This window comes from Meles meles, chromosome 7 (genome assembly GCF_922984935.1).
Source record: "Meles meles chromosome 7, mMelMel3.1 paternal haplotype, whole genome shotgun sequence".
NCBI classification, from domain to species: Eukaryota; Metazoa; Chordata; class Mammalia; order Carnivora; family Mustelidae; genus Meles; species Meles meles.
In genome coordinates, this window is record NC_060072.1 from 125,181,843 (window position 1) to 125,195,939 (window position 14,097).

A 14,097-nucleotide genomic window follows, 5' to 3' on the forward strand; every position below is an offset into this window, starting at 1 on the left:
TAATCCAGTCAGGAAATGGGCAGAAGACATGAACAGACATTTCTCTAAAGACATCCAAATGGCCATCAGACACAGGAAAGTGCTCCACATCACTCAGTACCAGGAAATACAAATCAGAATTATAATGAGATAGTACCACCCAACAGTCAGATTCCCTACCATTAACAAGTCAGGAAATGACAGATGTTGGTGAGGGTGCAAAGAGAAAGGGGAACCCTCTTACACTGTTGGTGGGAACATAAGCTGGTGCAGCCACTCTGGAAAACAGTATGGAGGTTCCTCAAAAAGTTGAAAATAGAGCTACCTTATGACCCAGGAATTGCACTACTGGGTATTTACCCCAAAGATACAGATGTAATGATCTGAAAGGGCACGTGCACCTCAGTGTTTATTAACAGCGATGTCCACAATAGCCAAACTATGGTAAGAGCCCAGATGTCCATCAGCAGATGAACGGATAAAAAAGATGTGACACATACACACACGATGGAATACTACGCAGCCGCCAAGAAAACACGAACTCTTGCCATTTGCAACAACATGGATGAAACTAGAGCGTATTACGCTAAGCGAAGTAAGTGAATCAGAAAAAGACAATTATCCTATGATCTTATTCAAATGCGGAATTTAAGAAACAAAACAGGACCACAGTGGGGAGAGAGGAAAAAACGAAACGGGACAAAACCAGAGAGGGAGACAAACCATAAGAGACTCTTAATCACAGGAAACAAACTGAGGGGGGTGGGGTAGGGCGATGGGGTAACTAACTGGGCATTAAGGAGCGCACGGGATGTAATGAGCACTGGGTATTATGTGCAACCGATGAATCAATGACCTCTATCTCTGAAACTAGTAATACACTATACGTTAATTAACTGAATTTAAATTAAAAAAAAAAAAGATTGTGCTTAAAGGTGTGCACTCTAGCATTGTTCTAGAAATGAGAGCTTAAAAACAAAGACTGCTCAGCTGTTCTCCAGAAACGTCCTTTGAATTCACCGTTTCTACCATTTCTGTCCTATCTTGGCTGCCATCCTACATCTGGACCAATGCCTGACAGCGTTGAAAAGACACTTCTGGTCAGTGCTCACACCTGAATGGTGAATGGACTGCTGTCAGGACCTCTACGTGGACTCCACACTCTTCTCCTCCAGGTACATACCAGCTTAAATCTCAACTTCTGAACCCAATCCCACTTCAACTGAAAGAGCCTCTGTGCAAAACTTCATTTGAATAAGTAAGGTCAAGCTTTTTTTTTTCTTCTGGGAAAAGGGTTAAAGAGCACTAGGTTAAATTCATCCAATCAAGAATCAGAAAATCTAGACTATTACTTTTCCTTCCTTCCCTTGAACAAGGGTTAAGTGGCTGAGTTAAATCATCTCAACCGAAAACAGTTCAGTTCAAACCAGTTTTGCAAAACCCAAAGGTATTAAACTTTGGAAAGTATCTACCTCAGATAAGGCCATTCAAATCAACTTTTTCAAATTGAATAAAGCAATTACTCAAACAGGTACCAAGAGAAACATATCCTGATTTCCCATTAATCACTAGCAAAAATGTGCTCTTATCCAGGAACAGAAACTGTAAGAAGAAATTCTGGTTCTATCAGGAGGAACAGAAATCTGGTTTGGAAGCAGGGTGTCATGGAAAAAGAGGAGAGAGAGGGGTACTCTTTGGTCCTTCCTGAAAACAGACTCGGCTATGTGGTGTTTCCACACTTGTCTGTACTGTCTTATCACCTTATGTTTACCTCCACTACAAACGTGTCAATAATGTGCTCCTGCGGGAGGAACCAGTGAGCCACTTCCTCTTCATCCATCACCGGGGCGAGATGAAACTGCTTCAGGTAAGTGTTGGTCAAGTCTCGCACAGCCCGGATATCTCTCGGTTCCATCGGTCTCAGGCCTGAAGTCTTGGTAGCCTTGTTGCAGTGAAAACAAAACAAAGCCGGCAGCTGAACTATAAGGAGAATGGAAGGCCACTTGCGTCAGCACCACCTGGGAGCTTGTCAGAATTGCCCAATCCTGGCTCCCCCTCAGACCTGCCAAGCCCGAATCTGCAGTTTGCCCAGATTCCCTGGTGATCTGTCTACACACAGAAGCACCGGGTCAGGAGACGCATTAGATAACATGTTGTACCTTCTATCCATGGGCCGGGTCTGGGGTCAGTGCTGTCCCATCAAAGCCAGGGGGACCCCAATCCATGGGCCAAAGCCTAGCATGTTAACAGCCACCCCATGGGTGCATGTGTTCTGGAAGGATGTGTCTTAAAACTGTCCTGTCTGTCAGGCAGAGAATATAGGTGAAGACAGCTCAGAAACTTATTTTAATCAATGGACTGTAAAGAGGCTGTAAGCTATTTTGTTCCCGTGAGCAACAAAAATGAAATAAAAGTAAATCATACTGGTCAGAAGGGGAAGGGCAACCATTTTAACAGCCAAGCAGCCAAGCACCCGCCCTGACTTTCTAGGTTATCTTTTGATTTTAAAAGGTGATTAGAACAGGCATTTAAATTCATCATTCTGGAGCATCACAATTTCTATAGTGTTCTATTAGGAACAGAATTAACCTCATGGTTAGGCCAGGCCCCCATGTGGATTTGTTCTACTGTGTCCTCAGAAGCTCCAGACATCACTTAGCTCCCTAGGAACTGCCCAAACACCAGGACACTTGAGCTGAGAAGTGAGAAAATACTAAAACCTCGGGGTCCCTGGGCAGCTCAGTCCGTGAAGCGTCTGCTTTTAGCTCAGGTCATGATCCCTGAGTCCTGGGACTGAGCCCCACGTCAGGCTCCTGGCTCAGCAAGGATCGATCTCTCTCTCTCTCTCAGATACATAAATAAAATCTTTTTTAAAAAAATACTAAAAACTCAGCAATCCCGTTTCATCTTTCCAGTTAGCTTGGTTTTTTTTCCCTAGAAACAGTGGATACATTTTAAGTGATAAGTAACCTGTATATAAATACTTCTACTCTACCTTTTCTAAGTTATTGTTAAATACTTTAAAATTAAATACAGCCTTTAAAAATAGATCACGACAGCTCCCGCATATCCCCAGACGCATGGCATAGCAGAAGCCCAAGGTGGTATACAGGTTTCATCCTGTGTGCTGGCTCTCATCCACCTTAGTGGCTGTGCTGAGGTCTCTTGGGGTCTGTGACCAGAATGCTGACTGATCACTGACCGGGGAACTGGGAGGGGTGCTGAGAGATCTGTTCTTTGTATTTACAGACCCAAATGTCCTTACAATGCACCATTCTGTTATGACTCATGTAATCTCTGAAGATGTAATAATGCAGCCAAAATATCGTTGACTAAGTCCACATCGGGAGAAGGTAAGCCCTTAACATTTAATACAGAACTCATACTTCTAGCCTTTCTGTGGATCACAAAGCAAGAGAAATCTCCAGGCCCTGGCTTCCATCCAAGGCCTAACCCTTCAAGCAAGAAGGGTAGTAACAGCCAAATGAATGAATGAACGAATGAATGAATGAGTTCCTATGTTTCGAACCACATTTACACAGTAAGGTACAGTGAAGGCTGCATGCATGGAAAAAAGTCACTGTCAGCTCCGCAAAGATGACAAATCTTGGGCCTGGCACTTACGTGTGAGCCAGGCAAAAATTCTTTTTTCGTTTCCCCGGGAACAATTTTAGTGTTTGGTAGCACTTCTATACTGGAGATTCATGGCAAGATGGAACCTATGTGATTTCCAAATACTGGAAAATGTAACAAACATACATTTCTAAATGCTAATAGGAAAAACCAAACTACATATACAGAAATAATGTATTTAAAAAGTCATTTACAAAGATGATTTTCTGCTACAAGGATGACCTCAGTAAAGTCTTAAGTTGCCCTGTTCAATAGTAAACTGCTTTTTCTTCTGTTACTGGTTCAGGAACAATGATATCAAGCAATTAGAGTCTTTAGTGAAAGCAATAGGACAGCGCATCTGTGAGGCAGATGTTCAGAAAGGAAGAACAAGCTCGCCGACGTCTTTCTAGACCAAAACACTCCTCTTCAGCAATATTCTCCTGAGTATTTATTCCACAAAATCACTAAAATCAACATCTTTTGGCCCAGCAGACACCCTTAAAGCAGCAGTTCCCGAATATTTTTGTCCGAGACTCCTTTACTTTTTTAAGATTTTATTTATTTATTTGAGAGAGAGAGACAGAGAGCATGAGAAGGGGGAGGGTCAGAGGGAGAAGCAGACTCCCTGCCAAGCAGGGAGCCTGATGCAGGACTCAATCCTGGGACTCCAGGATCATGACCTGAGCCAAAGGCAGTCGCTTAACCAACTGAGCCGCCCAGGCACCACCGCCCCCTCCCCCCCTTTACCCTCTTCAACACAGAGTAGTCCCAGCGAGTTCTGCGTGTGTGGGTTATAGCCACCTGCACCTATCATGCTAGAAATTAAAACTGAGAAAACTTTAAAACAAAAAAACGCAGGAGCACACATTCCGTAATGCCTCTGGTAGATGCCCCAGTACATCTGTAGGGTAATTAAGTGAAAAATGCATTTTCTGTCTCACTGTGATTATAAAAATAGTGTTGATGTCACAGATCCCCACCCCCTGGATTGGGCTAAACTCGTGGACTGCTCAGGGGTCCCAGAACCAACTCTGAGAACTGCTGTGTCAGGTCTCCAAAGGTCAGAATGATGGGTAGTCGAGGTGGGAGACAGAAAACTCCACGAAACAGTATGTTTGGGCAAACGGGGAGAGAGAAAGTATATGCACTGGGCAATTTATAAGCCCTTCAAGTGCTTTTTTACAGAAGCTTTTTTTTTTTTAAATATTTTATTTATTTGACAGAGAGAAATCACAACTAGGCAGAGAGGCAGGCAGAGAGAGAGGAGGAAGCCGGCTTCCCTCTGAGCAGAGACCCCGATGCGGGGCTCGATCCCAGGACCCTGGGATCATGACCTGAGCCAAAGGCAGAGGCTTTAACCCACTGAGCCACCCAGGCGCCCCAGAAGCTTTTTTTTTTTTTAAAGGAGAACATCAGACTGCATCAGCTACGGGCGGTGGGGGAGAGCCAAGATCCCAGAAAACAGGAGAAGAATATTTACTTTTGCCGACTCACAATGGCTATGTCTCTCAGGGCTTCAATGTGCTTCTTTCTAATATCGTGAAGTCACACACTCTCCAAAAAAAAAAATCTACAGAAGCACGAAATACATTTGAAAATATAAAAAAAACCCTTCATTTACAGCTGTGGTCTTCAGAAAGAGGTGGGGAGAATGTTGAGCCTAAATTAAAAAAAAAAAATGCTAAGTTTTGGCATAACCCAAAAAAGAAAGGTGGTTTCCAGAGAATTCCCAAAAAACAAAAAGACATTTCCAGTGACTGGGAAAGCCTCATATATCACATGCAAACTCTATTATCTCGGGCAGACTCACTTTCCCAGGGTCCAACTAGCAGGCATGACTTGTTGGGACTCTCTGTACATCGAAATATGTGTAAAATCTGCTTATCAGTGCATACGGGAGGCTCAGAGGTCTATTAAAAAACAGAAGCCGCGTTGTTCTCTGTCAAACTATGTGGCGTAAATTGTCTCAGAGCCAAGATTCCAGAGTAGAGATGTAAGCAGTGATTATGGGGATTTGATTTAAAAAGCAGCAGCAGGACGCTAATCACTAAAAAAAGCATCTACTGCAACTCACTGTAGGAAAAACTCCACATGTCTTAGCATGTCTTTACCAGCACGTCCTTCTTGCCACAACATGGAAGGACACCAGGCGATTAATGTGACTCTGGCTGTTTGCCTGCTTAAATTCCTTCAACTTTAAGAGCACTGACCGAAAAAAAAAAAAATTCCAACTTTGTTTGAAAATGCTCAGAAGTGGGCCCCCTGGGTGGCTCAGTCGGTTAAGGATCTGCTTTCGGCTCACGTCATGATCCCAGGGTTCTGGGATCGAGTCCCATATCAGGCTCCCTGCTAAGTGGGAGAGTGGGAGCGTGGGAGCCTGCTTTTCCCTCTGCCTCTCTCTCTCTGTGTCTCTCATAAATAAATAAATAAAATCTTTAAAAGGAAGGAAGGAAGAAAATGCTCAGAAGTGGGGCACCTGGGGGGCTCAGTCAGTTAAGTGTCAACTTTCAGCTCCGATCATGATTCCAGGGTCCTGGGACAGAGCCCCATGTAGGGCTCTCTGCTCAGCCTGGATTCTGCTTCTCCATCTGCCTTTGCCCTCCCCTCCCTGTTCATACTCTCTCTCTCAAATAAATAAATAAAATCCGCCCCCCCAAAAAAAGAAAAGAAAAAGAAAATGCTCAACAGCAAATGAAAAACAAACCAATGCTCACAAGGGAAGGAAAGGCATTACTCTTGGGAAGACCTTAGCATTGCAGATAGCAGAGGCTGGGGGCGTGGGTGCTGGGTGGTTCTCCCCTAACTAGAAGATGACGATTCTGTGCAGACCAACTTCATGGGTCTCTTCCATGAAATGGGGAGAATGCCTTGCCCTCCTAGGACTGTCCTGAATAATAGCTGAGACTACGGACGTCCAGTGTCTAGCACAACGGTGGCCATAATGTTGTTAACTCTTTATATTCAGAAGTCCACAAACAAGACCTAAAGCAGGCACTGTAAGCAGAAAGAGTAACTGTGGATCAGAAGATGAGACTGATCCAGAGAGCAAAAGCTGTATGTATGTAAAGGTTCTTCTTCCTTACGCTGAAGGGTACAAAAATGTTCTTAAATCACACAACGGGGACCCTGTGTCCAGTTTTGTTTTATTTTTAACGATTTTATTTTTAAGTAATCTCTACACCCATCACGGGGCTTGAACTCACAGCCCTGAGATCAAGAGCTGCAAGCTCTACCGATTGAGCCGGCCAGGCGCCCCTGCACTGTCCACCTTCTAACTCAAAGGGCGTACTCCCAGGTGGCTCGGTGGGTGCCTCCCGATTTCCTAATATCTGTACTCTTAGCTTTTCCACCCTCTCTTCTGCATTATTTTACTCTTCATTTTTCTCTCCTTCCCCAGGACTTAAAAGCAGCGAAGGAGACTGAAACCTGCCAACGAACGCTATTTGGACCCTGACAATCATGCTTTCTCGTGTTCACCCCCGCATGGCAAGACACCTGGTAGGACCAGGCCACGCTGCCCCCGGAGGTGTGCGAGAGGTGATGGCAGGAGCAAAGGGATCTAACAGGTGAAACCTGATGTCTGGGGCATGCATCCCAAGTCCCCCACTTATTAGTGACAGGCCTGTGCCTAAGTGTCAAACTGCATAAGCCCCAATCTCTTCATCTGCAAAATGAAGACAGGACATATCAGCTTCGAAAGGCTGTTGTAAGAATAACATGAATATATACACACGCATGAGAGCACTTTGTAAACTTCACTTTACTGAGTTGGGGCCGGGGTGGGGGGTACTCCCAATGCCAGATCCATGATTTATTACCAACTTGTTAATGCTGTTACCTGGTTGATTGATTTTTGTGTAAAAACATAAAGGATGAGGAACAAAAGTCAAGAAGACTCTCAGCAGCTCAAAGTCTGATCACCCCAAATAAACCAATGACAAGTATTAAAACTCCTCCTTCATCTCATTTTAGGCAGTCTACATGGAAGTGGGAGCTTTCCTTCCACACAAGCTGGATGGCTTCAGGCTCAAGAAAATGAACCAGGGAGACCACAGGAGAACAGCGTTAGCCCCTAGTGAAAAAAGTCGGCACAACTGAAGCTTTTAAATTTCCACTCCTGGATGGCAAAGAACAGACAGGCCTGCAGGGGGCGTGTTTCATCACTGTAGCTGTGTCCTGTGCCTCTATGTGACTCTGTCCCCCTTGGGTCACTCTGAGTTTTGCCCCTGGTGTCAGAATAATCCTGGCCAGTCAGTATTCAATGTCACGTTGCTAGTGTGACTGCTCTGAATGTCTTCCATGTCCACATCTCCACACGCCTACCTTCCCTTCTGTCACTCCAGCATGAGAGGCTGGCTCCCCCTCCCCAGGTCCTGTGGACCCTCCTCTGTCATGTTGCCTGGATTTTTTATTTTCCTTTTTTCTGGTCTAGGTTTCCCCTCCCTCCTTGGCCTCAGAGGCAGTGGGTTCATTAGTCTGAGCCCCACTGTCTGCCACAACAGTAATACTGAAGGGGAAGAAGAGGCCTTCTGCCAGGTTACAAAGCTCCAGAATGATGGTCCTGATATCTCCCATATCTGGTTTCCTCACCTCCCTTTTTCTCCTCATGAAATTCTGCCTAAGGTCAGAATCAGTTGTTTCCTGTCTGTCGTTAGAAAAAAATACATTAGTTCACGTAGCTATTCACATGAACTCGGTAAACACACAAATGGCCGAAAGACAAAAAGTGGAGTCCACCACACAGAGAACGGCCACTGCAGGGAAAGCATCCCCGTGGTCAAGATGAACATGGCGACACACCTCGGGAATCCCTCAAATCAAGTTAAAATAGTCACGAAACTACCTTCTAACCAGCCTAAGAGAAAGAATAGCTCTGGCAAAATCAAAACTTCAAACGGAAGATCCCATCTGTGGCAGACAAATTCTAAGATGGCCCCCCGGTGATGCCTCCTCCTGGTGCTTACACCCTTGTGCTCCTCCTGAGTGTGAGTGAAAGCCAGGACTTGCTTCTAACCAGAGACATATAGAGCAACGGTGACTGGATGTCACTTGCAAGCACTGATTATGTAAGGTTGTAGCTTCTACCTTGCTAGCTGACTATCTCTGTAGACTCACTTCCTCACTGGGTCTGATGAGGAAAGCCGCCATTTTGTCACAAGGGCTACCCTATGGGGACTCTGACTTGGAGAAGAACTGACAAGAGTCCTCAGGCCGACAGCCAGCAAGAAATTAAAGCTCTCAGTCCAAATGCCAGCAAAACTTCAGGCCTGCTAACACCTCTGTGAGATGGAGGTGAACCCACCCCCAGTCAAGTGTTCAGATGAGACCCAGCCCCAGAGGATACCTTGATGGCAACTTCATGAGAGACCCTGGGGCAGAGGCCCCAGGAAAGCTGGGCTTTGATTCCTGACCCACAGAACCTAGGAGATAATAAATGTGTGTTTTAAACTGCTAAATCTGTGGTAATCTTTCATAACAGCGACAGATAACCAACACACCATCCAAGCCTCGAATAAAGGCAACACTGGTAAGCACATGTAACTTTTCCTCTATTAAGAATAACTTAGCATGTTGGGAACTTGCTAGCTTAAGAAGATTTTTTTTTTGAGGGGGCACCTGGGTGGCTCATTTGGTTAAGCATTTACCTTTGACTTCGGTCACAATCTCAAGGGCCTGGGATGGAGTCCCAGGTCAGGCTCCCTGCTCAGTGGGGAGTCTGCTTTGCACTCTCTCTGCTCTCCCCTCCACTCATGCTGTCTCTCCCAATCTCTCTAATAAATAAATAAAATCTTAAAAAATATATATGTATATATATTTTATATATAATGTTTACTTACAAAACATTTTTATTATATACAATTTTATTGTTATTATTTATTTTTAAAAATTTATTTATTATTTAATTTATATTATTTATAGAATTTTATTTTTTATTTATATTTTATTTATATTATTTTATTATTTATTTTATTTTATTTATATTATTTATAGAATACATATTTTATATATGTGTGTATATTTTACAATTTTATTTATTTATTCAAGAGAGGGTGTGGTGGGGGGCAGAGGGAGAATCTTTCAAGCAGACTCCACAATCAGGACAGAGCAAACTCAGGGCTTGATCCCACCACCCTGAGATCACAACCTGAGCCGAAACCAAGAGTCAGATGCTTAACTAACTGAGCCACCCCAGGTGCCTCTAAAAAGACGATAATTTAGTGAGTCATTATTTCCTTTCCTTGGTCTCTCCACTACGCCTTATTCCTTAGTTCCTTTTTATTAAAATAGCATCAGAAGCCTCAAGTTTTCTTACTTCTTATGTAATAAATGTTATATACTCAAAATTTCAAAACTTACATGTCTTGAGTTCAATCCCATCCAACCATAAACTGAAGACTTAAAAAACAACAAAAAAACAAGACAAAACAAAAACTGGTGTTTTCAGCACACCTCTTTTTCCTAGCCCAGAGTTCCAAAAAGCTACACATTCACATTCTCAAACACATGAGCTAGTTTTTTAAGACTCTTGCAAATAACTCTTTTCTACATTAAAGGCTTCAGTTAAGGTCACAGCTTCCAAAAACTGCAGAACATTCTTACTTACATCTGGAAGTCTGTAGAGCTTCATTGTTCTCTGTAAAGTCATATTTCTACTCAAGTGAGAAAACTTCACTTCTACCAGTTTTCTGGGGTTTAGCGATCGATGCCAGTATCTGGAATACAGTAAGGGTTTCGAAATCTGATTGGTTTCTAACCCTACCAGTTGCTTACTCTCTGTCTCAGCTCAGCTGTTGCAGAAGCATTTAACAAACACTCAAACACTCATGATGTCCCTGGCACACGCTGGATGCCGGCCCTCCTCTTGTATAATTATTTTATCAGCTGTTTTTTTAAATCTAAAATACGTCCTTGCTTTCCTAGTTATGTTCCTTTGTAGTCTGTGACCTTTCATCTCTTTCAGTAAAGAGCAATCATAAAATTGCAAAATAAAGTTAAAAAAAAAAAATGCCCAGTCTACAAGTATTTAATGACCAGTGCCGATTCTACAAAAAGCAGACCAAAAAGTTTAAAAACATTAAAACATCCTCCCTAAATTAGTAGCTGTCACTTTTATATAATCCACACCAAGGCAAACAACATTTTGAGAAACTACCTTGAATTTCCTTAGCGATTCCAGTTTAGGTACTAGATGATTTGTATTAAAACACACCTGTGAGAAGTCTTATATGTTCAGGTTATTTATGAATAATTTAATGGGAGATAGTCGTTACAGTTTTACCTTTCGTACTATGTTTAGTAAAAGTTTCATCTTATTTGAGTCAAAAATAGTCAAGAGATAAAGCCTCAAGGCTTTAGGAACAGGTTAGTCCAGGGACTAATCTGATAAACCATTTTCTCCCTGGATTAACCTTTGAAAGTTTGATAAGAACAGATGAAGTCATAAAAACAGAGTTTAAGCCTTTTCTTATTCTCAGCAAACAAGTTTGTTTGGGCTTCTCAACTGGTGTTGATCAAGCATTTGGAACAGTTTCCTGACAGCCAGGGCACAGCTTGGTATAAACCTGAGTGCTTGGAAGGAAAGAAAATGCTAGCAGGCTGGATGTTTCAAGATCACAATGCCCCGGGTTTCCCCAAGGGAGAGGCAGCGCTGGTCTTTCCAACTGAAGGTACAAAGAAATATAGAATCAGCATCATTAGCCAGAAAATGTTAAAAAGTAGAGATCCCCCTTCCTTTTTTTTAATCACGAAGTTACATGGCAAACTGGAAAGAACACTTGTCACAGTGTTTCTTGGGTCTGGTTTCCCCTGTGCTACCCTACCAACTACATAATACCAGGTAAGCCCAAATCTGCAAATTACACGTGAGAATAAAAACTGGTAGCAACACAGCAGGGGGGCAAGGCTCAAGGTGCTGTTACCTGCAAGTGGCCACCGGCTTAGGAAGAACCACTCCAGCTGTATAGACGGCCTGAAAAATCCCTTCCAGGTTCACTCTTCTGGTTATTTCTCGAATTAACACTGGGGCTACCCGTTTTGATCTCAATTTCTTATGAACACAAAGAAAGTTGATTTCTACCATCTTCTTCACACTAAGAAAGAAAAAGATGTCAAAAACTAGAGGGGACATACGACGAAAACATTTTTAAAAATAAGACAACACCCATGACATTTAAATAAGAAACTGAAAGATCCCCCCTCAACACAATATTTAAGAAAAATAGCCCATCATATAGGCATTTCATAAGTTCAGATGAATACACTAGTCCCCAGATCCCCTGCTAAAATGATTATAACTCTAGGCCATGGAGATCCAAACCCCCTTGTCCTAAATAAATTTAAGACTTTTTGTTTCTAAGTTTTTACTTTGGAAAATAGGTAAGATGTGCCTCAAAGTATCTACATCTGTTTGTTTGTTTGTTTGTTTGTTTTTTCCTGTAATGTACACAATTAGGACACTAACTGGGTCACCCAGCTGCACAATCTGGTAAGATGTTGCTTTAGAGGATAACGCAATTCCTAGGATCCGGAGAGGTGTCCTGATCAGAGGAGAGCTGGTGTTTTTCTGAGCTCCAGCAAACCTTGCAGAGTTTCAAAGCCCATTCCCTGCTCTGGTTCTAGATATGCAGGCATTCCATGTGGCAGAGACTCCTTGACATAGAATGTTTAGCAGCAAAGAAACTAACCCAATACACTGAAAGGTAAACAGCCCTACTATGCATTAGATCTCTGACTTTCTGGGCCAGAAACCCAGCAAAAATGCAACATTAGTTATCCTATGGATAAAAAGATTTCTTATAAAATCTCTCTCCTGGGGCGCCTGGGTGGCTCAAGTGGGTTTAGCCTCTGCCTTTGGCTCAGGTCATGATCTCAGGGTCCTGGGATCGAGCCCTGCATCGGGCTCTCTGCTCAGCAGGGAGCCTGCTTTCCGGCAGCCCTCCCACCCCTGCCTGTCTCTCTGCCTACTTGTGATCTCTCTCTCTCTGTCAAATAAATGAATAAAATCTTAAAAAAATATAAAAGTCTATTGTAACGGCAATTCCTGGAAAAGAAACCGACACGGACAAGCTTTAATAGGTACCTGTCATAAATCCGAATGTTTGCTGGAATGGCACTTATGAACCCTACTAGTTTTTTGTTTGAAGACACTCGGACCCCACAGTGCCACTGCAGGAGCCAGCCCGGGGGACGCAGGGCCCTGAAGTCAAAGCAGACGAGGAAAACTGGTGCCGGTTAGTGTCCAGGAACCCAGGGAGAGACCGAGGCACGCCGCCCTGACTGCCCGCACCCCGGCGCCCCCTGGCGGCCGGCCTGACTCACCACAGCAGGAACTCGGGCGAGTAGTCAAACCGGAACACGCTTTCCTCATCTTCCACGTAATTCTCATTTAACAGTGTGTACAGCTCCTTGAGCTACAAGAGCAAGCGAGTGTCCTGTCTATGGTGTTCGCAACCCCCGCCCCCCGAAGCAATGTGTGCGAGTGCAGCTGTTGCGCTCACTCGAGCGTCACTCACCACGTCTGCGTTACCCAAGTCCAGGGTGTCCCACATAAAACCCTGCGGCAGGGAGTAGGGCTCCTGACGCACGTTGTCTTTGTCTGCTTCAATCGCTCCGTGAGAGGTTATGACTTCATCTGGGGAGGCATAGAGGAGAAAAGAGACAGACAAAAAGAGAATATTCAATGACGAAGTATTCTGATGGTCAAATGGTCCATCCCAGAAAAATGAAATCATTTCTAGGGGACTTGGGTTTCATTTCATCAACGAAAATATGCTGTTATTTCAGCTACTTCCTGAGTGAGACAGGGTAGCTAGGTAGTGGGGAAGGCTATCTCACCAATTAAACAAAAGGAGCAATGGTTTCTCATGCAATGACAAGGTGTGTATTACGACATGACTATGACTTCTCAGCCTCAATCCCCAGATGACAGATCTGCCGCAGCGGACAGCTTAGGTCCAATGACAGCCTGGAAACGCTTCTCCCTACTCTGCATTTCAAAACCCTGGGGTGGGTTGGGGGGAGGGCTACAGTGACCACTGACCCTTCCCAGCAACACCTACAACTAATTTGGGGACTGCTGACAGTGCAGCTGAAGTCATCCACATCTCCAGTGACCTCCATAAAGGTGCCCTTTTCCTCCCCCACAGCTTCCCAGTGTGACTAGCATAGAACCAAGGCCCTTGTCTGTGGCTGATCCCACCTGGCTGCCCACCTGGCCTTGCTCTCCAGCTTCATCCATGCTGATCCCTCCAAGGCCAGCTCCAGCTCATGGCCTCTGGGGTTTCCCTCTGCTCTCACAGCCCTTCCCCAGCTCTCTGTGCTTGAGTGTTTGCAGATATAAGCTTACACATCACTTTCACACAGCGTCTTTCCCTGATTAAACCTTTTCCCTACCTGGAGGATGCCCTCGCTCCGTCCCCACCTGGCCGCCATTTTTATCCTACTTTCCCATCATGGTTTCCCCGGCGTATTCCCCAGTGCCTGGCGCTGAACAACAGACACTCA

General features: G+C 44.1%; 1 protein-coding gene across 3 annotated transcripts in view; it reads right to left on the reverse strand.

Annotated features, from left to right (window-relative positions):
• Window positions 1–14,097, reverse strand: part of NMT2 (N-myristoyltransferase 2) — a 68,709-nt gene that overhangs the window by 10,797 nt on the left and 43,815 nt on the right. For all 3 annotated transcript variants that reach the window (XM_046012149.1, XM_046012147.1, XM_046012148.1), the window contains 6 exons: window positions 13,107–13,225; window positions 12,913–13,004; window positions 12,674–12,790; window positions 11,514–11,684; window positions 10,199–10,307; window positions 1,751–1,921 (listed from right to left, as the gene is read on the reverse strand). In XM_046012149.1, the coding sequence (XP_045868105.1) occupies window positions 1,751–1,921; window positions 10,199–10,307; window positions 11,514–11,684; window positions 12,674–12,790; window positions 12,913–13,004; window positions 13,107–13,225 (779 nt within the window). The remainder of the gene's footprint in view (window positions 1–1,750; window positions 1,922–10,198; window positions 10,308–11,513; window positions 11,685–12,673; window positions 12,791–12,912; window positions 13,005–13,106; window positions 13,226–14,097) is intronic.